The sequence below is a fragment of the Papaver somniferum genome, chromosome 10, assembly GCF_003573695.1.
Source record: "Papaver somniferum cultivar HN1 chromosome 10, ASM357369v1, whole genome shotgun sequence".
NCBI classification, from domain to species: Eukaryota; Viridiplantae; Streptophyta; class Magnoliopsida; order Ranunculales; family Papaveraceae; genus Papaver; species Papaver somniferum.
In genome coordinates this window covers 139351304-139377849 of record NC_039367.1, presented here as the reverse complement: position 1 = coordinate 139377849, position 26546 = coordinate 139351304, and the positions used below count along the sequence as shown (strand labels likewise).

At 35.7% G+C, this 26546-nt stretch overlaps 1 protein-coding gene across 1 annotated transcript; it reads left to right on the top strand.

Moving 5' to 3' along the window:
• The first annotated feature begins 18968 nt into the window (after nucleotides 1-18968).
• On the top strand, nucleotides 18969-22927 carry LOC113316319. Its single transcript, XM_026564530.1, has 3 exons — nucleotides 18969-21322; nucleotides 21410-21706; nucleotides 22450-22927. Exons 1-3 carry the CDS (start codon nucleotides 18969-18971, stop codon nucleotides 22925-22927), a joined length of 3129 nt encoding a protein of 1042 aa, XP_026420315.1.
• Nucleotides 22928-26546: the final 3619 nt, after the last annotated feature.

Genomic DNA, 26546 nt, shown 5'->3' with positions numbered 1-26546 from the left:
TGGAGGTCTTTTGTGAACAGTCTTCAACAAATTTTCACATTGACCATTTTACTTGATCTCCAATATCAATCAATTTGCACTGTCTTTTTCTTTTTGTTGATTCAATTTGCTAGGCGGCCATATCTTCAATGTGATAGTGAAGCAGAGATGATAGTATGAATTGTGATAAAAGAGTCATGATTGTAAACTTAAATTGGGAAGATTCACCATCTTTAATTGAAGTATTATCAACTAATAAAGAGTTTAGTTCGTTGATAATTCTTGGTAAATGCTGTGAAAACTAAGTTCAACAACAGAATTTGGTGACTTTTTTTACAGGTATGTAGTGAGTTTTTCCGTTTTCTGAATAGCCGGTGTAACTTGGTACAACGATAAAGACACTGGATGATGATACAGTGACTTGAGTTTAAAACTCGTCGACATCAAATTTTTTACCAAATCAAGAAATAAAAGAAAAAAACTTAAGAATCATTTTTTGTACTGGGGTGACGCAACCAAATTATGATAGTTGTGTATTGATGAAATGGGTATCTTCCGCTGGTGTGTAAATTTGACATGTGAAGATGTAGAATCTGTGCAACGACATGGAAAGGTAAAAGGTGGTTACATGAAATTGACATCTGACCTTATGTTCACAGACTCTTCGTCCCAAACATTAGAACCCTCATGGCAAGGAAGAGTAGTTGTTGTTTTGATATCTTTTCCTCTTTCGTTATTCTTTTAAGGTGAAAAGACATATCGGGACCATATCTACACACTACATTTATTTTTGAACAACTCTTGTAAACACAACAACACGCCATGTACTTTTGATGTTTGCTGTGTTTTTAAGTTTCCATTATATATTGATGATGGTGCATGGTGATTTTGTCCTCCAAAAAGATGCAAGAGTTGAAGGGAACAACGTTGCTGTTGACATCCAATCTTCAGAACATGATATGCTTTTCAAAATTGATTTCTCTTTTGATGATTGACTAGGATTTGGTTATCCAACTTTGTGGGACTTTTAATGAGGCACAGTGATATGATTTATTAAGAAAATGTAGTGCGACAAACAAACTCATGCATGTTATGTAGCTTCTTCTTTTTGTGCTAGGCCTAGGAATAAGGATAGGCTGCATAGTTGAACACTTTTCATGAACAGTCTTCAACAATTTTTCTCCTTGACCATTTTACTATTTATTTATTTTTTGACAGGAAAGCGCAATTCTATTGAAAAACTCAATGGGGTGACAAAGAAGTGACACAAAGAACAAGTAGAGAAGAAAAACCTAAAAAATTAGTCGTAGAGAACATCATCCCAGTTACAAATAACTGAAGACAAAGAAATGTCTCTGAACACATCATTAAGACACCATTTGTACAAAGAGCATTTGACGGCATCGATAAGCTGTTTGACATTCCTTGACTTGTTGTTAAAACATTTATTATTTTTTTCTTTCCAAATGTTCCACCATATGGCAAAAGGATAAAACTCCATAACTTCTTAGCTCTCATACTGCTCTTCTTTGAGCCCATTCCACAAAGCATATTTTACTCCATTAGGTTGTACCCATCTGACTCCAAAACTGTCAAGGAAGTAACGCCAAACCTTGCTAGTATAAGTGCAGTGAAGGAATAAATGATCATTTGTTTCAGTTGAAGACTGACACAATAAGCAGTTTGCGTTCTGAACAGAAAATCAAGTGTGGGAGCACCCTGAAAACATAACGTCCATACAAGAAAAGAGACCTTGAGTGGAATTTTTGGATTCCACACCATTTTACTACTTCATCTCTAATCTTCTCGGTTAATTTGGAGTCTTCTTTTTTCTTGTTGTTTCTAAAACATCGATATACCCTATACAGATTTGGAGAAATGAAAAACTCATTTGGAGAAAACTTGTTACATATGTTGTATTAGTATAAGGTCATAATATTTGAGTGAAATCTATCCCAAGAATATAGTTCATCCTCTTCACCAGATTTTCCAAGGGATTAGTGAATCTTTGTGGGATATTCAGACCTAGCTAGTGGCACCGCATGTAACTAATTTTTAAGAAAATATGATGCAAGTTATCATGAATATGAAAAGTTTTGCTCCATCTCACCAAGACCATTGAAATTTGGATGTAATTTTTATGTTGGGGTAACACAATCAAATCAAGGTAGTTGTGTTGTGTGGTTGACAAAAATGGGTATTGCAATCGATTTTTTCTCACCATTTTGTAGAGAATTAAATATAGAGTCAACCCGAAAAGATTGAGGTCATTCTGAGGCCTTTTGGGGAAGTTATGAGCAAAACGGGTTAATCAACCATCATGAGGTTTTTTGCTGGTTGTTGGCCTAGGAGAATAGGAAATTATATATGCAATTTGGTTTAATAAATCAATGAATTTTTTTCCAATTTAAAGTATTAAAGTGTTATGTGAAAATTGTTATGTTTATAGTTCGATTGGCTAGTTTCGCCTAACTTTTAATAAACATGTCATTGTACATGGTTTGATTACCGTTCATCCAAACCAGAGTGTATATTCTGTTATGTTAATCTCAGGTCAAGTTTTTCATCTAACGGTCATTATTGATTGCTTGATTCAAAAGCTAACTTAGCTTAAATCTAAAGAAACCTTGATTTGAAAGTCTATATAAGGAGAACCTCAAACAATTGGGATCTTTGAATCCCTGAAACTATTCTTGTTTGTCATAGTTGTAAACTAAAGTTTTCCTCTCCTTCAAAACCTTCTAGGGTTTAGCGCCTAAAAAGACTTCACCTAGGGATTCGTGAAGCTAGGTCCAACTATCTTATCTTGATAGTTCATGTATCCTGGTCTTGCTTTGATCGTTGAACCATTTTCTTCAATAAGTAAGATAGATAGAAATCACAAAGTTTCTTTGTCCCAGACTTTGTGATTCCATAAGTATCTACTTGTGAGTTGAATAATAATCTAGGATGCTCTTCGGGAGTCATAAGACCGGATTTTAAGGTTTGCTAGACTTTGTCTATTGCAATCGATTTCCTACATCACCTTGATCACTGATCATAACAAAAATCACATAAAGGCTTGAGTCTGTAGGGCTTAATACAATTTGGTGTTCAAACAATTAGCCATTGGTGTTGGAAAATTTTCAGATTAATACCATTCGGTCCAGTGGACTTGTTGGAGGCCATAGACTGAACCATATTGTGAACTTCACCAGAAGTAAGAATAACTAGGATAGTTGAGTTATCTCTCAGTGAGATTACCGAACAAAGAAGGCTAAATATGGGTAAAAGGGTCTCTTTTCGATTTGTTTCTTTTCTCTTCTGATTTGGTCAATTCTGGCGGCCATCTTGCATGGATAATACAACATAACAATAAAAGAGTCGTCAATTTAATCTTAAATCATACATATTATTCACCATTGTAATAATCTAACTAATATAAAAAAAAGTACCTATTTTAATTTGGTTGCTTACTAAAGGATTGTGGGAGTTAAATATCGCACACGTTAGTAATCAAGCGAAGTACAGAATACAACCTAAACGAAGAGCATCACACACATCAAAGTTGAGATGATGCACCAGATGATGTCAGCAAAGTCACGAGTAAAGTGTGGAGAACTGTGCGAAAGAAGTACGCTATGCGAGGATGAGCGATCGTATATGAGCGAATGTGTCGCATAGTGATCCCGAAAATAGTGGGTATCTTAGCTGTCACCCGCTATGTAAAATTCTATATAAAGGAGAGAGGTCATTACTTGTGGGAGGTTCTGAGATAAGTCTTGGTCAAGAAATAGAGAGAGAAACAGAAAGTGAATCTAGGTTTCAAGTAAAATTGTTGTAATACTTGAATCTATCTTGTAAACGTTATCAATATTCAATTAATCAAATAAGAATTCATAATGATCACTTATAAATTGGATTAGTTTTAGTGGAGTGTAGTTGTAAGAAATCTTACAACTACATTTTTGGCGCTAGAAACAGCTTTGGATGATAATTCCTGATAGTATATCATAGACTAAGGAAAAAGTGTGATCTAAAAATTTAGAAATGGTAAGGATCGAGTCTGTTATTGAAAAAGGAAGGACAACTAGACGAAGTAACAGAATTGCTGAACGAAGACGAATTACAAATCTTGAGCAACAAGAGGAAGGAATGGAAGAACATCAAAGAACATAAATTCCAATTGGATCTCAGCGAGAACAAGGACAAAATAATGATATGGATTATGATAGAGTGAGTGTCTATACTGCAATGACGCGTTCTACAAAGGAAGGACAGAGAATTGAGAATGAAGAACCAGTTACAGCGAGTGAAGGAAATATGACGATTGCAGAGCTTAGGCAAAGATTACTAATTGAATGAAAGAGAGAAGAAGAAGAGCGTGCGAATTTAATCCGTCAAAACGATGATTTACGAGAAGAGAATCTTAGACTACAAGAACAAAGGTCAAGGAGTTCTACAAGTTCAAGGTCAAGATAAAGTAGAAGTTCTTCCAGACAAAGTCAATCTAACCGAGGAAATGATAGGCGAAGGAAACACATGGAAGTCATTGAAGAAAACTCGCAAGAAAATGAAAATTTGGAAGATCAATGGGAAAGGAGACGTATAGTTGACTTAGCAACTAATCGGTATGAACATCCGCGGGAACTTCTTCGTGGTGCACATATTAATTTTGAAAGGGAAGAAGAAGATCCAAGGCAAGGAAAAATGATATTACATGGCAGAGAAATATTAAGAGACGAATGTGAGCGCGAACGAGAGACTGCACGTACAAGAGAGAGACAGAGAAGAAGGGAAGAATTAGAAGAGAGAGAATTACAAGGAGGATTGCGTTATATTGATAATCAGATAGGGGATGCGAGCGTCATCGCATAGATGATATAAATCAAGGTCGAGTTATACCACAAGAAAGAGAAATATCAAAACATCGATATGATCGCACAGGCAATGAAGAAAGACATGATAGAGTACAAATTGAAGCAAATAATGAAAGGCGTAGGCGAAGAAGAGAAGAAACTGAACAACAGGAGATACAAGAGGCAATACACCAAAATAATCATGAGAATGGATTGAGACAAGCAAGATTAAAAAGACCCATGTGACAGGATTTGGATCAATAATTAAGCGAAGTAATTCTTAAGGAGATGGCAGAATTAAGAGAAATGATGACTACAAAAAGAAATGATGGAAGAAGACAATTAGAGGAAGCAGTGGAGGAAGCTGGAAAAACTCCATTTACAAAAGAAATTCAAAAAGCACCAATACCATCCAAGTGCAGTTTACCGGCATTTACAAGTATATTTGATGGAAGTGCATGTGCGATACAACATGTGAAATCTTATGCAAGATCTTTATTGCAGTGGGAAAATTATGATGCAGTAATGTGCAAGTATTTTGTTGCAAGTTTAGCAGGTGAAGCTTTGAAGTGGTTTGAAGGACTACCTGTAAAATCCATTGGTTCGTTTCATCACTTACAAAATGTCTTTTTGGGGTAATACATAAGTAATAATCTATCCATACCAGGAACTGAGACAGCATTCAGACTTCGCAGAAGAATAAATGAGAGTTTACGTCATTTAACGACACGTTGGAGAACCATGTGTAGTGAAATGGGAAGACGGGTGGATGAGCGGCATCTTATTCTTGCATTAATTAATGCTCTTTTTGCAACAGATCTATTATATACCCAAATCTTCAAAATAAAGGATACAATAACAATGTCGGAGTTGCGCGAATTTCAAGAAGAATACATAGCACTTGAGGAAAAGCAAAGAGATATAGAGTCTTACCCAGTCGCAATATCTGACTCGAAAGTTGGAAATACAAGTTTACTTCCGAGGTTCACAAATGTTGTTGCGAGTACATCGCAGGGATATCAAGAGAGGAATAATGCAGAGATGGAACAAAAGTTAGTAGCTACGGGCAGTGCAGATCAAGCAGAATTTGATAAAGAGTACAGAGACAAGCAACTTCAAAATCGTGGAGGTACTGATACAATTCAACCAGGAAGTTCTGCAGGACAACAAATACATTATAACAAGAAAACTGGAAGAATAGTGTGGGAACAGATAAATTTACCAAAGTTAAATACTACAGTGGATAAAGTATGGGAGGCCGCTCTCCTAATGGATGATATTACAGAACCACATAATGAAGGCGAAGAGCCACCGCCAGGGAGGAGGAGTAAAGAATTTTGTGTCTATCATAGACTCCATGGTCACACAACAAGCAACTGTAGAAATGTGAGGAAGATTATATTGCGAATGGTTGAGCAAGGAAAGTTGGACCATTTCTTACTAAAACAATCAAGGAATTTACCACCACCACCACCTCAAGGAAACACATATGCAAAAGAGAAAGACAAGAATACATTTGTTATTGAAGTGGGTGCGAAGGCAAAGAATTTATATTGTAACCTGATCATACACTTGTTCAAAAACATTGAATATTTTCATGATAATGTCTTAAGTCGAGTCTATGCAAGAGATGCTGAAGGAAGGGAAATTCTTAACCTGGCAAAAATATCACCCTTGAAAGAATGGCAAAAGCAGAAAATTTCGTTCAGTGCAGATGAAGTACCAGGAGGAGGAGAATCACATGAGTGTCCACTGGTGGTGCGATTGGGAATTATTCCAAAGCCATTTGGAGAAGATGAGGAAAACACTTGGGAAATAAATAAAATACTTACAGATACTGGAAGTTCTGTAAATATTCTGTTTTATCATACATATAAAACCATGGGTGGAAGAGATGATGAGTTAACCCCTTCAACATACAAAATCTATGGCTTTAATGGTTCTGCAAATAAACCAAAGGGAGAAGTGACTATGAGAATTCTTCTACAAAATTTACCAACAGATATCACATTTTGCGTAGTGGATGTCGAATCGCCTTATAACGCTCTCATTGGAATACCTTGGCTGCATAGTATATTAGCTGTTGCATCAACATTTCATCAATGCATCAAGTTTCCTTTACCTCAGGGTGTTGGCATTATAAGAGGAGATACAATTGAAAGTAAAAATTGCCAAGAAATTGATATTGACAAATGCGAAGCAAGAGAATTCAAACGACGGAATTGGAAAACATATGCAGTGGATAGTCAAAGAGCAAAGAGACTAATGGTTGATGCGGTGTACGAAGTTTGGAAACAAGTATGCGAAGTGTTGGAATAGATTCTTCTGCGAATAAAGAATGTTAATCAAGATTAACAAAATTTCTATGGAAATAAAAAGCGTAGAGGCAAGATATCAAAAATTGAAGGGTACAATGACTTTCGCACACAGTCAATTGAATGGTTACGCGAATGAATATTCTGTAAAACATATGCGAACTTAAGAAGATTCAAGAAGTGTGATAGACACACTTTTCTGTCGAAATTGTACTCAATGTCTCTATTGTTAGTGCTCGATTTTTGTACTAATTTTGATGCTTTGTGTGTTTGTAGGTGTTTTTGGAGAAATACACTTGTGTGGAAAAAGTTGCTCAAAAAGTGCTATTTGGACTCCCGGAGAAAATTACTAAAGGCACCCTCAATTTGGATAAGGGACACCTCAGTTGGGCACCTTCTATTCGCACCCCCAGTTTGGTTAGGGGGACACCATCTTCTACCTTTCAAATCTGTTTTTGGCGGGAAAACCTGATTTCAAAGAGCCAGAATTAGGTTTGGCAGTTTGGACGAGAATGAAGGAGACTCAACGACTGGGAATTGTTGGGATGACTTGAATGGTGGTAACAGGCGTGGTATGGTCGATTTCGCCAGCTATATTTGGCTAGATTCTCGGTGAGAAGAAAACAGGGGAGTGCGTAGTTGAGAAGAGTTTTTCACGGAATTGTACGTGTTTTCTGTGCATGGCGTAAGATGGATGTGTGTTTAACTACTTCTGGGACGTGTTTCAGACTAATTGGAGTGTGTCAGATGTGAAAAAACGCGAGAAGATTCAAAACAGGGAAGAAATCTCCGTATCTTGCATGGGAATATTTTTTATTAACTGCCGGGAATTATTTGGAGTTATGAGAACATATTCTCGGTCAGAATGGGTATATATAGGCTGCTAGCACCACAGAGAGAGGGTGTCGAGAGTCTGGGGGGCTGAGGAGATCCAGAGAAGAAGAAATTCGAGTTTTCCCAAACTCGGTTTATGCTGCTGTTGCTGATGATGAACATGAAGAACACGAAGAACGGACCTGCACCAGCAGTCGTTTTTCTACAGTAATAACGACTCACACCTGTGGGTCGTACATCAGGCAGACTTATTTGCTACAACGTTTGCGACACAGCTGCAGCAGTCTTATTTTGTCACTGAGGGTCGTAGTTCTCTGGTTTGTAACAAATATAATTGTTATAAACCCGGTTTTATTGAATTTCTCATATTCTCATCATTTGTAAACCATTTTTGAGCATCAATGAAATTCTTTGAGAGGTTTTCCAACATGATGAGCGGCTAATTCTCTCGTAACCAAGGCAATGGATGAAGCTATTCACACATGAACAATGGGTAACTATTTCATTTTCTCTAATATTTAATTATAATTCACTCAATCACTGCTTTTGCAGAGTTCTTAAAAGTTTACATAATTTTCTTCATTAGTTGTGATTCAATTAGATAGGTTATGCTTTGGTTAGATAATCTATGCTTAAGGGATACAATTAATTTTTGAGAATATGTTGATTATTTGTGGATTAAGAAATAAAGGATTAAAAGGATAATTAGAGTTATGAAATATTTGACATCATTCATGTGTAATAGTGGATTCTAGTGTCTTGGTTACCTCTCGCCCACTTTGTTAATATTTTTGTATATAATTTTACTAAATCTTTAAATTTAATCTTCACAAGTCCGACAGTTTGAACCTCATTACTACAACATCAATCAAAAACAAAATCAAAGTGCAGAATAAAAATGAGTAGAATGAATAGTGTATCTGATTTTCTTTGTGCAAGATGATTCGATAAAAGCATTTATGTACTAGGATTGTACGAATTAAAAGATTCGAATGAGAAATTTCAATTTCGTATGGTAAATCCATAATAAGAAAACAAAAAGAGAAATCTTTATAATAAGATCTTTATAAAAGGCTACAGAAAATGATATTTATTATCAGATTGGCTAGGAATCCGAATGTGGCGTGCACCTTAATTCGCTCATATGCAAGAGGCAATATAGTAAGACCTATCGCACGTCATAATTCGAAAGACCTAGAAGGCATGACTCAAGGGAAGACTACACCGACCCTGGAACTTGAGGTGTGGAGATTTAGGGTGAGAATTAAACGATAATAAGAGTGATGCCGAAGTTGAGTAACATATCATGTGAATCTTTCTTGCCAATACAAAGAAAAGCTCACTGCCACGCATTTCACATTTTATTCACATGATTAGGATACCTTAAACATCCATCCATTACAAAAGAAATTATAGATACATAAAAACACATTTTATTCACATGATCAGGATACCTCAAACATCCATACATTACAAAAGAAATTAGAGATACATCAAAACTAAAGAAGTACGACGTACCCAGAATTGAGGCTCTTCCTTTCTTCGTTACAACTTGATGATGCTGGTGCTGGTGGTGCTGTAGGGGTTGCTGACCGTTTTCTGATGTTTCTGTTGTTGTTGATACATCAACACATATTTCTCTTCAAGTTTGTTTCGGTAAATTTTCTCCTAAAACAATTCTTTGTAGCTTTATCATCTCACGTTCATGTCTCACTGTAAACACCCATAAGACTACCTGCAATACCATTTCACAACCATGCACAGGGACTCAACATCATCCCCTCTTAGCATACTCAAACTCGGAGCAAACTTGCATCAATTTCTTTTCTTCCTCTATAAATTGCAAACCATAATCCCGTATTCAAACCCATAATTGATTACTCTTCTCCGATTTGTATCTGAACCAACTCCATCAAACCCTGCAATCAGTAAACCTATGACACATCTGTAATTTCTTTTTTACCTAAAATTCTTCTCTAATCTTTGGGCTTCAAAATTCAGACCAAGACCCCATATGTTAACTAACGGACTCAATAATCAATTACAAGCTCCGCTATTCTGATCCCCGCTAATCTTCTTACAAGCTCCGAACTATTCTGATCCTCAAAAATAAATTACAAATATTCGGCGGATACCCATCTGAGTTCATGGCTGGCCGGCAGCAGCATCAGCTAGGATGAACCCTAATTCCCAATTTGATTTGCTATAAGAACTAAAATTAAACCCTATACATCCATTCATACCTCAATTAAGAACAAACCCATCACAAATAGTTCAGTTTCTAAATCAATTTCACACAAAATCAGAGTTGATTTCATAAACCCTAAATTCAACTTACCATATTTGCTGAGTTTGAATCAACACTAACGGACACCACGACGATCAGATATCTTGATTCTATTCCATTTCTCTCAATTGCAGACTCATGATGATCTTCATCTCTATCATCGATTCTCACTGAAACCCTAGTTAGCAATCCCTGAGGCCGACATTTTTTCCTTTTTGTTTACTGGTGATAAAGAATCACAAGATTGTGAAACCCTGATAAGCATAAAAGAGTTTCAAGGGTAAACATGTAAAATGCGACACATTTTATTGACCAAGTCAAGGAGAAAGATCAAATATGTAGGTCCTAACAGAAAATCTAACGGTTGTGGCATTTAATAAATTTTCAAAAAAACGGTGACACTTTATTAAACCGGAAAACCAAAATGTGACACTTTTTTAAAATTTCCAAAAAAGAACACCCGCATCATCATCCCGATGATGCATGGATTTTGTTGTTCAAGCATCTTGGGTTGTTGTGCGAATGTGCTTTACTCATGGTGGGAAAAACATTTACGTTAAAAATAAAAGTTAGGTTACATTTTAGAGAAGAGACTAATCAAGAAGTTTTATTTTGTTTATTACACCCATATTTGTCGAACTCAATGCCATTTTGACCTAAAGTAAGCTTTCCTCCGATCATTTTAGCTTTCTTTATAACAAAAATCATCTAGATAAGTCTGACACACATGATTGCACCCAAACCTAATCATAACCTTAAAATAAACGCACAAAAATTGTGAGTGTTTCATATATGCCGCGTCTTATCTCGATGAAAATGAAAAAAAAATTCCCAATCATTCTTGGTTGCTCGTAGTTGTTACTATCCATTATTTTGTTGGATCAAATTTAAACTTTCTCGTGGATCACATGGAAATGATGGTACATTAAGAAGTCATTTCTATGGCAAGTGAATTTTAGTTATCATATGTTAGTGTCATTCATGTAAGTGTTTCAATTGTTAAAAGTTCGAAAAGTAAGCAGTTATATAAAGTTATAGATTAGGGATGGGTTTGGTAATGCTTTTATTTTTTACCAAAAGCACTTTCAAAATCTATATATGTTAATAGTTTTTGAAATTGGTGTTTGGTAAAAAAAAATCAAAGTGCTTTTTACCCAAAGCACTTCCCAAATTCATCAATTTTCAAAAGCTGGGGAGGAGGAGCTTTTAAAAGCTACAAAAGCATAAGTTTTGGTCCCACTAAAATTTAATGTTTGATTTGTCCTTTTTGTCCCAATTTTATTTTGTAAATGACAAAAATTATCCTTAAATATATGTACAATCAATTTTTATTTTTTAAATTTTATTCTTTAAATATTATTAGATTTTATTTTCGAACTATTTTATAATACCATTTCATTTAGTTTATAAAAAAAAAAATAATTACTTAATTTTAGTTTGATTTTTTGTTTGAAAATTATATATATATATATATATATATATTAAAAAGTGGTTAAGTAAATTTAATATTATATTTTTTTTGAAGCATAATATTATATATGTTTATATTTAATAGTAAAAAATTTAATTACTTTTAAACCCAATAAAATTGAAACAAAATTATTTTCAGATATATGTCTGTTTTCGTCATTTGCTACAACAACAATGGTTGAATATGATATTTTACCTAACACACTTTGATTGCTTTTGTTAATCAACTTTAACTTTAATTAATATTTTACCAAACGTCTAACTGTTTTTTTCTCACAGCACAACACAATAACGCACAGCAGAAAAATGCTTTTGCAAAAGCCGCAGCAATACCAACCTAGTCCTAGAGATATCAATAAGGAAGCTATTGTAGAAAGTGAGTCGTCATTTTACACTCTTCGTGCCAATGCAGAAAGAGGAGAAGTATGATTTTTGAAATATTGGAGGAAACTCAAGAGCCAGAAAATCAAGATTTTTTGTCTCGATTTTTCTAGGCAATTCCATCCTTGTTTGCTCATGACACGTGAACCCAGTGTGAGTGATAAAATTATATTATCTAATGGAATGGTTTAGTTGACTATGCTATTATTAACATGGCATGCACGCTGTTATACTTTAAATTTAAACTCAATACTATACAGTGTTAGCGTCCACATCGTCATGTTTGGGTTGATAAATTTGTATTCGTTTTCGGAGGTCCATTTTAATCTACTAATTTTTTTATATAAAAAGATTGAAAATTAAAGTGCATTATAATTTAAATTGATGAATTACGCCAAATACACCAATTATGCCTTTGCAAAAGTATTATTGATTTCCTTTCATGGGGAAAAATATTTGTAGCCCATTCTTTTCTTTTTTTTATATCAAATTACAGAACTTTTGGTTGGTAGCCGAGGAACAAGCTGAGCCCGACCCCTTTCTAATAAGGACACCTAGTCAAAATACTTAATTGATGAATAAATTAAGAAGATGAATATCAAAACAGTAAATACTTACACGGCTAGATAGGAGTGCCCTTAACAAAAAAAAAAAGAAAAAGAAAAAGCCATACAGTACAAATTTGCCTGCCGAAAGAATCTGGTTTCAAGAGTGGTGATTTAGAAATCTAGGGTTTTCGCTATTTCTTTTTTCAAAATTCAAATCCTTCTGCAACGAAAAATGTCAGAATCATGGCATGCCATATCCACTCTCTATCGACGAAGAAGGGAAGAAGAGGGGGTGATACGCAAATAAATTTTCCCGATTTCAGATAATACTCCGAATCAAATTGTACAATTCGTTTAGAAACGAGCTTGTATTGACTCAATCATGGATTGTCTGTGCTTTCATGATCAAAAACCATGAAATGTCTTCGTGTGGGTGGAATGAAAAACGGGAGCTGGCCGTGTCTTAATTGCTTCAATCATGGAGGAGTATGACATAGGTTCCCGGGAAGAACTTATCAACCTAATTGAGTGGTAAATTGCATTTTTCAACACCTGAATTTTCCACTTTTTAGTCTATCTCTATCAAGCAATTTATCTTTACAGTTTTGTATTTGTAAGATGCAATTGATGTCAATTTCTCATGTCTTCATGGCATGCCATAACCCAAAATGGGTCCTGCAAGTGAACTAGACTGTGTTATTAGGGAGCTATGTGGATGGTTGAGTGCAAAAGCCGAATTCCCCGTAGGGTATGTAATTTATATGTCCCTACTTTTGACACCCAATAAATATATTCTTATACAATAATAAATATGTCTCTACTTTTTAATAATCTTACCAATTTATAATTAGATTACCTTAGTACCTCACTCATATAATATTTTTCTTTATTTCAAAAAGGAACAAATTTTTTCCTCTACCACTTCACCACCTCCACTAGCACCACCACCACCAATATTCAACTACCATTCCACCACCAACGTTCAACAACCACCACCTACCAACCGCCACCACCACTCCACCACCATTGCACCACCACCACCTGTCCGCCACCACCACTGACGCCACCACCGCTGGTCCACCACCACTGGTCCACCACCACAAGTCTGTCACCACCACCACCGGTCCACCACCGCCACCGTCACCACCAATACTCCACCGCCGCCGCCACCACCAAATTAGGTGATCAACAACAGTAGTTGATCCAAAAAGAAAAAAGGATCAACAGTACAAGTTGATCAAAATTAGGGGATCAACAACAGTAGTTGATCCAAAAAAACAAGGATCAACAGTAGAAGTTGATCCAATTTAGGGGATCAACAATGGTAGTTGATCCACTAAATTGGATCAACAATGTAAGTTGATCCATGTAAATGGAGTGAACTTGGCGTGAGTCGAACACGCATCATCTGACACGGAGTCATTCATGCTACCATTGCACCACAAGTTCAACATTGGAAGAAATTTACATGATTTAAACTACAAGCATAAATGGATCAACAACAAGAGTTCATCCCATAAATGGATCAACAACAATAGTTGATCCCACAAAAAATTGGTTGAACAACAAGAATTGATCCCATAAATGGATCAACAACAGCAGTTGATCCCATTAAAAATTGGGTTAACAACAGTAGTTGATCCCATAATGAAGTGCAGAGAAAGAAATTGAATAGGGAATGAACCTGCAAATGGATAGTGAGACGAGCAAAGGGAAACTAGTAAAGTAATTCCCCTACTCTTATTACCTATACCTACGCAGAAACATGGTTAAGAAATCGCCACAAAAAAGCAACAACAATGACCCCTATTTCTCTAATTACGATTCATGTTTCACCAATTCAGTAAACTAAACTCAAAATCAAACTAAAGCTGCTCATTGCAATCCACAGAAACCAATCATTACAAACAATCCTCATATACCTTTTGTTCTAATATATTTCTTTAAACAATATAAAATGAGCCAGACTAGTATAAACAACTATTATTTCTATGCTAATGCATCCCAAAATTGATTCAAATTAGTTGCAATATGAAAAATGAACTCAGATTTCAGTAGTCAGCTATTACTAAACTGAAATTTCACTTTGAATTCCTCATAAAAGAATCAACCAGAACAAAATATAATCCTCAAAATGTGAATCGCAAGTACTTACCAATCTCTTGATGAGAGATTTGATTTAAAAATTCTCAAATTCTTCAAAATTCATTAGTTCATGCACTGGATCTAAGTAATATATCATGGAGTCTATTTCATGCAATGAACGGATGTACACAAAATGTAAACGAACAGATCGATAATTGATTAGTCAAATTAAACATCGAATAAACTGATTCAAACAATTAAAAAAAAAAAGAAATTTTACTTACCGGAACATCAGGAGAAGTAGGATATTTAGGTTTCATATGACTCTTGTAGAATTGATTCTACGGTACACCAACATACGCTCTTGACGCACCTACCATTAACAACAAGAACAAAAACATTTCTAGGTTTTAATTGCAGAGATTTCTACAAAATAAAGAAACAAGAGAAATAAGAAATTTTCTATTTCTAGAACTTTCTTTAGTGTGGGGAAAGAGTCGTAGAAATGGCGGTTATGGTGGTGGTAGCGATGGCGATGGCTGAAAGAGGCGGAAAAACAACGGTGGTGAACTGATGGCTGTAGGTGGGGGAGAAGTAGAGAGAAAATTTAGATCTGTAAAGAAAAGAAAGAAAGCGATTGATAAGGATATTTATGTCGTACCCATTTCTGTTTTTTTGATAGAAACAAAGAAGAAGAAGTAGGTGAGAAGGGTAAATATGAAAATGAAAAACATGTTATTGGATGCTGATGGGCTTTGGAATGAAGAAGGATATTTTTGTTGTGTGATAAAGATATCTACGAAGTTCATTAAAAGAAGGGATAATATTTCAATTACCAGTTACCCGTATGAGCCAAGATGATGGCAAAAGTCATTAACATTACACAGGTTGTCTTGTTAGCTCCCTCTCTCACTTACATGACTTATTTTTGTTGATCATGCTTTGCCTTGGTTGTGTTCATTTTTAGTACCTTTTCTTCACTAAAAATAAAATTGCAGTTATTGACTTAGAAAAGGGTTATCAGAAATTCACAATTGATGTTAGATGACGGATTTGTACATTTGATCCTGTAATTGTACAACTTAAGAGACGACTTTGAATTGACTCAATCGTTGAATATTGTTGCTTTTATGACCATGGTGTCTTTGATATACTAGCCTTGGAGTGGGAGGAACAAATGGCTAACTTAAAGGAGAGATTATTGGGTGGAAATATTTGAACCTATTAATGTCTGGTGGTGATTGGCCTCTTGAAACTAGGTTGCGTGAGTTTAAGCAGTATCCTAACTGTATCAGCGTATCTAAATTGTTAAACTATGTTGATGGAGGTGCCTGCACAGAAGTTATTGACCGAGTGGCCTGCACAGAAGTTATTGACCGAGTGGTGGGATGTGGTGTGTGTTAAAAATTCTTATAATTTTTGACGTAAACTATATTTTCGAAGATATACGAGCATAGTGGTGTTGCTCGTATAGAGCCCCAGGAATTCTAGTGGTGAAGGTGGAAGCAAGGACTTTGTAAATTTGGACTTTATCTTCTATTGAATTGAATCTTGCTTGCTTACAATTGGTGTAGGATCTGCCTATTTATAGGCAATACAAACCGACTACAGACTGTCTAGAACTCTCTCTGGTATTCTAGTATAAGACCCTCTCTAGAATACTCTATCTGCTAACAACCTTTCTATAACGAGGATTTTGACTGACCTCACATTCTCTAGAACATTCTGTTAGCCAACTGTAGCACATTCTAGAGTGCTTGTGTTCGACAATTTTCTATACTTCTTTGGAACATTCTAGACTATTACAAATTACATGTTCCAACACCCCCTCTTAATTTGTAATGGTCTTTGATTTTGATCTCACCCAATCTTGGCTTGCTCTTAGCTGCTTATGCTCGCCGTTGCCTTCCCATGTTCGTAGTGTATTCATTTCGGACTTGTCGTCACATTGAAACCAGCTCGCCTTCGTAGTGTCTCCAAATCTTGTTTTAGATCTTCTTTGTTGACCTGGCATTTTCGCAGCCTGTTCCTTGTAGATTCCGATCCTCTGTCTTGTGCCAATTATCTCCTTCCCCTTCACGGTTTAGACCGAACTTGAAAGTCTTAAATTCAGAGGCTTTGCCTTCTGTTGATATTCCTCGCCTTTCACGAAACTTGACCATAATAGGTTCAGAGGTCTCAACTTAATGAGTAGAATATTTTTACAGGATGACTCTCATTTTTGCCATCTCTGTTATTTGAGGAGGCATTTCTTTGATGCTCTTCCCTCAAATTTTCCTTAGAAATGCACTCTTTGGTGCATCTCCTGCGAGGATGGAAACTTCTCTTCTTATTTTTTTTATTTATTTTTCTTTAATGGAAGGAGGTGAAACTTATACATTTCTTACTTGTATTTTATGTTATATGGAGACTTATCATTTCTAGGAACTACTTCAACTTCACGAGCTGCTATGTTCTTTTCATATTTTTCTAAACTTAGAATTGGGTGATAACTAGATTCTATTGGGGGTTGTAAAATAAGTAGTGAACTTGGATAGTTGAGACGTACCTTGCGTCTTCTATTGTGCGGGATTATCACCTTCAGCTTGTAGCGGAAACTTTAGCACCCATTTGGATCGAACCCTCTCTGATACCATGTTAAAAATTCTTATAATTTTGACGTTGAACTATATTTTCGAAGATATACAAGCATAGTGGTGTTGCTCGTATAGAGCTCCAGGAACTCTAGTGGTGACTTTGTAAATTTGGAATTTATCTTCTATTGAATTGAATCTTGCTTGCTTACAATTGGTGTAGGATCTGCCTATTTATAGGCAATACAAACTCACTACAGACTGTCTAGAACTCTCTCTAGTATTCTAGTATAAGACCCTCTCTATAATACTCTATCTGCTAACAACCTTTCTATAACGAGGATTTTGACTGACCTCACATTCTCTAGAACATTTTGTTAGCCAACTGTAGCACATCACTACACCAAAACCAGGATTTTGTAACAGTGCAACCTGTCACAGTTTATTTTTTAGTCACAGATACACCTGTGATAAGTCCTGCAACAGTTATAACTGTTATTAAATTTTGTATTCGTGATAGTACTTAGGAGTTTTATTAGTCACAATAATATTTGTTGATAATTATCTAAACAATAACAATTATAATCAGAAATGATGATTCCACCCAAAATTTTCAACACATTTAAAACAGCCCCAAATTTATCACTCTTAGAAATTTTCTTGTCACAATTTTCCCAACATTTTCACAAACTAACAGTTGTATTTAATTTCTACAAATCATTTTTTTTTTCATTTTCTGAATATTAGAAAAAAGGCATCAAGACTAAGTCAACAGTCCATGACTTAGCAGAAAGTTGACTTGAACAAATGTAATCCCTTTTGTATCGAATTTTGTCCAGACAAATACAAAATAAGAGAACTCTTCCTCCTTTGTTCTTCGTTCGTGCCGCCATTGAAACCCTCTGAGAGGGTAAAATTTTCTGAAAGTTAGTCGTTCACCAAATAAACATCTGAATTTTAATCTAAACCCGATCAATTTTAGCTAGGTTATATATTCTGGTATTCATGTCGATTGATTTAACCTAAATTGTGAACGATGAAGATGAAGAAGATGGCTGAGATTTGATTCTGGTGAAGATAAATTTCGTTGATTCTTCCATTTCTTCGACAAGGTAAGTGATTATGAGTTCCAAATTTCTTAGGAATGAATTGATAATTTGTTTTGTTATATGAAATTGGGTGAAAGAGTAATCATTGTTTGTAATCCCTAATCCTACCGTATCTAGTATTTGTATTCCATTATCCTAGTTGGAAGCTCATATGAATCCCCGTACTCAATCTAAGATGATATATAATTTTTAGTAGGTTAAGTGTTTGATGAACTGTGTTACAGAATCCAAAGTTGTTTCCTTCAATTTTCATTAATATCAGTAGGTTTAGTGTTTGATCCCAAAGTTGTTTGTTTTGAACTTTCAGTAAGTATAGAAAATGCCAAACAATCGCTTGAGACATGGGTTTGATTCATCTTGGAGAGTTCTGATCCAAACCATAATCAGAGTTGTCTGTTTCCCTTTTTAGTATTACTAAATTAGAAACATGGCAATTAACTTTCGATATTTTTTGAATTTGTCAGGCTATATGAAACTGAAGAATACATGACCTGTTCATTGAAAGAAGGAAGTTATTTAAAAGCTTGAGATTTAAGACATATTTTTAGAATGTCGGCTGTTGTGAATAAAGCTTGGATGAATGAACCAGACATATTTAGCAAAACATATAGAGATGGGGTTAAATTTTTTATGAATTATGCAGTTACATATGGTAATTCGGACACAACATGTTCTTGCCCATGCTCTAAGTGTCAAAATGGGAAACGTTTGGAAATGTGGGAAGTGAGGAAACATCTTTCTGAGAAGGGTATTGATAGGAGTTATGTTGTTTGGTTCTTTCATGGAGAAAAAGAGGGTGATAGTACGATAAGACGTCCAAGTGGTAATTTTATACCAACTGAAATGAATGATGAGCAATCTAGAGAAGGTGTAATAGAAGATTTGGGTTCCTTTGTCGATGCTGCTTATGGAGTTTTTGATCGGGGTGATGGTGTTAGTGGTAATGAAGAAGTTGAAACTGAAGAATTTGTTCCTGAACCAGATTTGGGGAAGCGATATTACAGGTACAAACAGTTGTCTGAAGACAAGTTGTATCATGGTTGTAATACTAGCATCCTAGCTGCAATTGTGGAGCTGCACAATGTGAAGAAAACATATAAGATTTCAGCTAACTGTGTAAATAGTTTGTTGGGTGTGATAAAGGGTTGGTTGCCGAAAGGAAACAATTTGCCAGTAAAATACACAGCGATGAAGTCGGTGCTCAAAGATCTGGGGATCAAAGAAAAGTCGATTCATATGTGTGAGAATCATTGTATTTTGTATTACAAAGAGAATGAAGATTTGAAAAGCTGCCCGGAATGCCTCGCACCAAGATATAAGGTTAAGGTTGATAAATTTGGGGAAGAGCTTTCATCGAACGAGCCTTCCAAGGTATTGAGATATTTTCCCCTTGGGACAAGGCTCAAGAGATTATATACGGTACCTTGGATAGCACGTGCAATGACATGGCACGATCGAGCAGAAGTTTCTACAGATTATATGCGTCATCCGGTTGATTCATCTCAATGGGATTTAGTGAAGAAGAAGTTTCCTGAGTTCGAAAATGAGGGCAGAAATGTTTGGCTTGGAATTGCAACTGATGGATTTAATCCTCATGGTATGCAGTCTCTGAATTATAGTTGTTGGCCTGTGATAGCGGTTGTGTACAATCTTCCTCCTTCCTTGTGCATGAAACCTGAGTTCCAAATCATTAAGATGTTGATTCCTGGGCCTAAGGCATCGGGGCAAGATATTGATGTATGTCTCCATGTGCTAGTAGACGAGCTGAAAGATCTGTTTGAGAATGGGATATCAGCTTTTGATACACACAAAGAGGAATCATTTCAGCTGAGGGCTACTTTAATGTTTGGTATTCATGACTTGCCAGCACAAGGTAATATGTCTGGATGTACCACACACGGCTATTTCGCATGTGTACATTGTGCATACAAGACTCGAAGTGTGTATCTGTTATACGCAAGAAAGAATGTTTACCCTAATTATCGGATATACCTCAGGGGTAATCATCCTTTAAGGAAGGGAGAGAACTTGGGATTAGAAACTAATGAAACTAAAAATGCTCCAAAGCGACTGTCAGGAAAGAAGTCGTTGGAGAAACTAGCAAATGTGACTTACAAACCTGGTAAATTGGTAGTAAGAAGCAAGGCGCCGAAAATAAAGAGATATGATCCCGATGCCGATGATGATCCTGATGGCGATGGTGTTGACGAAGAACTTACCGGTGCATTCTATAAGGAGTCCATCTTTTGGGAACTGAAGACCTATCGTATCCTGTATTTCCGTCATTGTGTAGATGTAATGCACACTGAGAAGAATGTAATGGAGCATATACTTGAGACGATCTTTGATATTGGTAATAAGTCTATGAAATCGTGGAATGCAAGGGATGAATTGAATAAGCTTGGCTTGCATTGTGGACAGTGGACTACCAGTAAACCTTGGAGCGCAGTTTATGGAAAACCAATATTTGTCTTAAGCAAAGCTGAGAAGGAATCATTTTGCAAGATTCTTAAATACCTCAAATTCCCTTCTGGTTTGGCGTCGAACCTGAGCAACAATGTTAATACAAAGAATTCAAGTTTCAGTAACTTCAAATCCCATGACTATCACGTCATTATGGAGTATTTGCTACCTGTTTGTCTTCAGCATGCTTTTCCAAAGCACCCTGAACTGCGTCGCGCACTTCACCAGGTCAGTTTGTATTTCAGATTGCTTTGCTCCAAAGTCCTAAGCAAAATTGTACTGCAAGAGGCTAAATTCATGGTTGCCGAGTCAATGTGTGTGTTGGAAAAGTATTTTCCAGCTTTATTTTTCGATATAAGTGTTCACCTCATGGTTCATTTGGCTGATGAAGCATTGGTCTGTGGACCCGTTAGATATCGGTGGATGTACCCCTTTGAAAGGTGAGTTTATGTTTTGCTTATAAGATGTTGTTTTTCTGGATTCGGCCTACATTTTGTAATGAAATTTCAATGTACAAACTGATACAGGGCAATGAAGGAGTTCAAAAACATTCCCAATAACAAAAGATACATTGAAGGGTCTATTAAGGAGAACAACCTCGTAAATGAAGCAGTCACGTATGCCATGGAGTACAAGTCAAAGCCACGCGATGGCAATCACCAAGCCAGTTGGGAGGCCTTTCTCGGAGAAGAGTCAGAGTATAGTGATGTAGGTCCTATGGGTAAAAAAGGAACGACAGTAATGCTCTCTTCCATGCAATTTATACAGATACGGAGGTGGGTGCTTTTTCGATGTAATCCAGATGGTCTTGCTGATTATTATAGGTATTTTCGTATAAATATCTTTAGTCTTTCAATTATACACATGGTGAATTTTAACTCATTCATAAGCAATGATGATTTTGCTTATCTTACAAATCTGATTTTGCTTTATGTAGCTACTATAGTGAAAACCTTTTGTTGATTTCACGAGATGCTTGAAAGGAGGTTCCGGACGACGAAGTTGAAAAACAAACAAAGTTCATCGAGTGGTTGTATGAAAAGGTACTGAATTACATCTTCGACCTGAAAATATACATTTTTTTGGCTGGGATGCATAAAAACTGACTAATGGGTACATGGAACTATCATGAATCCTGAATAATACGTTTTTGATCTGTTTTTGCTACCGCGCTCTCTTTGCATACAGATTTCTATTTAGCTAGTTTATTATGATCAAATGAACGTAATTAGAAAAGTAATATACTTGTACTGATGAACTAATGGTTAGGTTGGACTGATGGTTAGCTTTGAACTGATGAAACTATACAGCTTTTGGTTTATACTTGCATACAACTTTCTATTTAGATAAAAGCATCAGTTCTACTAACTTTTTTTGCATACAACTTTCTATTTAGCTAGTTTATTATGGTGAACTGATGAAACATTTACTACTTGTGTCTCTTTTTGGTTGCATAGTTGTTAAGAGAAAATAAAACGGATACATTGTTGTGGCGATATGTAAGAGGTCCTGTTGATGCGAAAGAGTTTGTTATGTACCGTTTGAATGGGTTTGTTTTCTCTCCCAGGTATCATGAAGAAATAGATGGTTGTCAAGACAGTGGTGTTTGCATGACAGCAAACACCACATTTAGGAGCAAGAAAGGCGATAAAAATCCCAAAACTATATTGACCAAGTGGTATGGGGTTGTTAATCAAATTTTAGAGTTGTACTATGGTCAATTTACTGAAGTTGTGTTTTACTGTGACTGGGTGAAAGCTGGAAGTGGCAGCAAAATTTGTCCGGACTCGGATTTGGTTTTGGTGAATCTGAAGAGAATGAGGGATTCCGATAATATGAGGGACGAGCCTGCAATTCTCGCTGAAGAGGCAAGTGGAGTGTTTTACTCCAAAGATTCAAAAAATGCTGATTGGTGGGTTGTTATCCATTCACCCCAGAAGATGATGTGGGGAATTGATAATTTGGAGAAACCCGAAGTTGGCAGTTTTCAACAACTATTGTTAGATGAACCAAATTTACGCCCTTTTTTTACGTCCTTTGACTAATTTTCAAAATTTGCAGTCGTTGTAATATACTTTAATCGTCCTTTGATGAATTTAGGAGCTTAAATGTATGAGTTTTTATTAGACTTCGTTTGGTGTATGTGAACTGCCTTGTCTATGTACAGAAACTACATAAACTTCTATAAAAAAAAATCAGCTTTTTGTTGTCTGCAGTTTTGGTGTTCTGCAGGAGGAGTTCTCAAGTGCCTAATCTATGTATGAGTTTTCAACTTTGTGTATTGCTCTGTAGTATCTTGCAGTTTTGGAAATGTATTTTTGCCTTTGTTTGTCAAGTGTATTGAGGTCTGCAAATCTTTTGCACCATCCCTGCAGCACTGTTTAGAACCCTGGAAAAGCTTGCGGTTACTTTTGTTTGGTCTGTAATTCGTAGGCAATGTTTTGTTTTCACTTTTGGGTTTTTTTGGAGTCTTTTTTATGCAGTCTTTGGTTGTGAAGTTTACTGCAGTCTCATCAATACTTGTAACTCTTGTAAGCCTGGCCTTGGCTTGACTCATTTTCTCTTTAATACAACCTCTGAAATGAAAGACATAAAAAATGAAATGAAAGAAAAGCAATGATATGATAAGAGCGTAACAAAGATTAGATGGTAATAGGACATGAAGAACAATTTGAGAAACAAAAAGACATTATATTTCTTAGTAATTATAAGAGGAATACAAGTATTTTTAGAACTTACTATCAAAAGAAGCTGCACATCAGCACTAAGTTCACAAAACAAAAAGTTATACCAAAAAGTAACTTGCTCCAAAAAGTTACACATGTAACGAAAGCTGCACTAAGTTCTCAAAACAACCAAGAACTAAAACCAAAAGTGATTTGCTCCACATCGTTACGCATGTAACTTAAACTGCTCAAAAAGATACCATCACCCACAACATATTCATTCATCCACAAATTCCAGCCGTTTTAAAGGCCATACTAACCATCCAGATATACCTAAAAAGTCCTTCAAAGTCATGTAATCATCCCCCTGAGGTGCATCATATACAACACAAGTCTCATCCAAGATGGTTTCAATCTGCACTCTCCTCTCGTCTGCTGCAAGGGGTTCTCCATGAAACATTCTTCCCTCCAGTCCCTGCATAATGTAACCCTTAGCAGCTACCTTCTTCTTTTTGTTGAGTAGGTTCACATATTGATTCTTTCCATCGGTAGTCTCTTGATTACCCATAGCATCAACAACACTTGAAGTAGAGCAAACAGTGGTGGGACTAGAAGCATCTACATATAGTACTTTGTTGGTCTGCTGACTTAACACATACTCATGAAAATCCTGTGCATCACCAATGGACCATCATTAACCAGGGTAGCGAAATAAATCAAACAACTACTAATTGAGATCTGAGAATATACAATAAAACTCACCTTTGATAGCTTATTAATCTTGTCGACCAACCTACTGTCCTCCTTCGATCCTTCACTTGAGCTTGTTTTACTAGCATTCACTGTCATTGCAAGTGTTGACGTTGCGGCATGGCTCTTTTTCAGATGCGAAGAGAAGGCACGGAAATAACCTTTTCCTTTATCCGGTCCAAACACATCAGTAATTGCATCATTGTCAAAGTCCATCCCAGATAAGTCACCATCTTTGGCGAGATTCTTTCTATTTTCATGGGCATTCTTCACTTGTTCCTGCAAACATTACAAGAAAACTATTACAAACACCACCTAAGAGTATAAATAGTATCAGCAAAACCACTTAACACACATATATACTCACAAATTTTTCAACCGCGCTAGGATGTACTACTCCATTTTTTCCTTTGTGGCCTTCCATCCAAATTTCAGGGCGCCCATCAATAATGACTCCATCTTTCAGTTGCTGTAGGCATAAATTTGGGAAAAAACAAAACATTTTAAGTTTCCATGACAGAACACCAACTTGATTCAATTTGCGAAGAACGGTTATTGAATACAATACTTACAAGGTTGAAACTTTTTTGGGCATATGAAAGCCTTCCAAGAGTGTGTCTGATTACTTTCTTCTCACAATTTTCCTTGTACTTGGCTCGTTTGGCTGAAGATTCGGGTTTACGTTCATTATCAATAAACTATTGCCAAAACGGAAGGTGGTAGCCTCTCGGAATTGCAGCTAATAAATCTTCAGTGGTATCTTTTCCTTTGAGCTTCTGTCTCAACTTGTATTTGAATGTCCTAAATTTTTGAGAGTAAGTATTTTCAACTTTGGGGCGGACAAGACTTGATGGCGCGCCAAATGTAAACTTCAGCTGAAATAAACAGTAAGAAAAGATCAGAAACATGATTAAGCTATAACATTATAGCTTGAATAGATCAAAGACCATGAAAATTTACCATCAAACCGTTCCATATTTCATCTTTGAAAAACTGGGGAACTAATCTCCAATCTTCAATGTTAACAGGGATGTGCGTTCGTACAAGCTTCCCAACAAGAGTAGCAAACTTTTCACAGTTTTCACCATAAGCCCTCCCAGCACCATCAATAGTCACCATTAATCTCAACCCACCTGAAGCAACAGGTTCATGATCATCTTCATGGCCATCTTGAGGATCAGCAGCAGGATTAGGTACAAGATCAGCTGCATTGTTCATCTGCAACAAACAATGAGAAAACAATGATATCAGTTCTACTTTTTCAGTATGTCCTGTGTTGTTTATGATTATTATACCAAAACAAAAATTGAAGTCTGAATAAACAGCAAAACCTAACAAGAAATAAAAACAAACCCAATACTTGAAAATATTGTATAAACAAAAATTGAAGGTAGATTTGAACTCAGTCAAGATTGCCCCAATACTTGTAATCCCTAAAATTTGTAATAGCAAAATCTAAAAAAGAAAAGAAACCTAATCGTTTGAATACCTTTTAACTAATCTGTATGAACACCTTTAGGAGTGAAAGAAAAATACAATGGATGATTTATAAGTGAGATCTGCAACAACAGGAGAAGCTGAGATGGTGTCGTTTGAGCAGGAGATTCAACACCTATTATATAGAGATTTTGATGGAAAATTGGGGGGAATAATTGGTGGGAAACTGAAATCACAGGATTCAAAAGATTTTGAAATCCTTTCAGTGACATTGACAGAATCGGGAGGGAGAATGGAGCGGGAATGAAGAAGGAAGGGAAGAAAACAATGGTGAAAAAAATAGGATTTCTTCGATTTTGTTTTAGATGTAGGTTAAATCATAGTCAACTAAATCCTGTGGCTAAAAACGTTTTAGCACAATTTTCTTACTTTATATATTTTTTTTTAATTTTGGAAAAAATATATATATATACATAATTTTCTTAAAAAATCAATTTTCGTAAAATTCCCAAAGTGCAATCTTCCTTTAAAAAAATAATGTTATTATTATTATTATTAAAGAAGCATAATTTAAAGCAAACAAAATAATAATAATAATTATAATAAGATTTAAAAATATATATATTATTATTACAAGATTAAAAATAATAATAATAATAATTTCTTAAAAAATTACGCATGATTCGCAGTCGCACCAGCTTTATAATTAACATATATTCGCTAAGACATCTCTAACCATCTCATGCCTAAATTATAATGACTTTCTTTGGCAACGAATGGGATGACTAGGTTTAACCTTTGATGTTTAAGT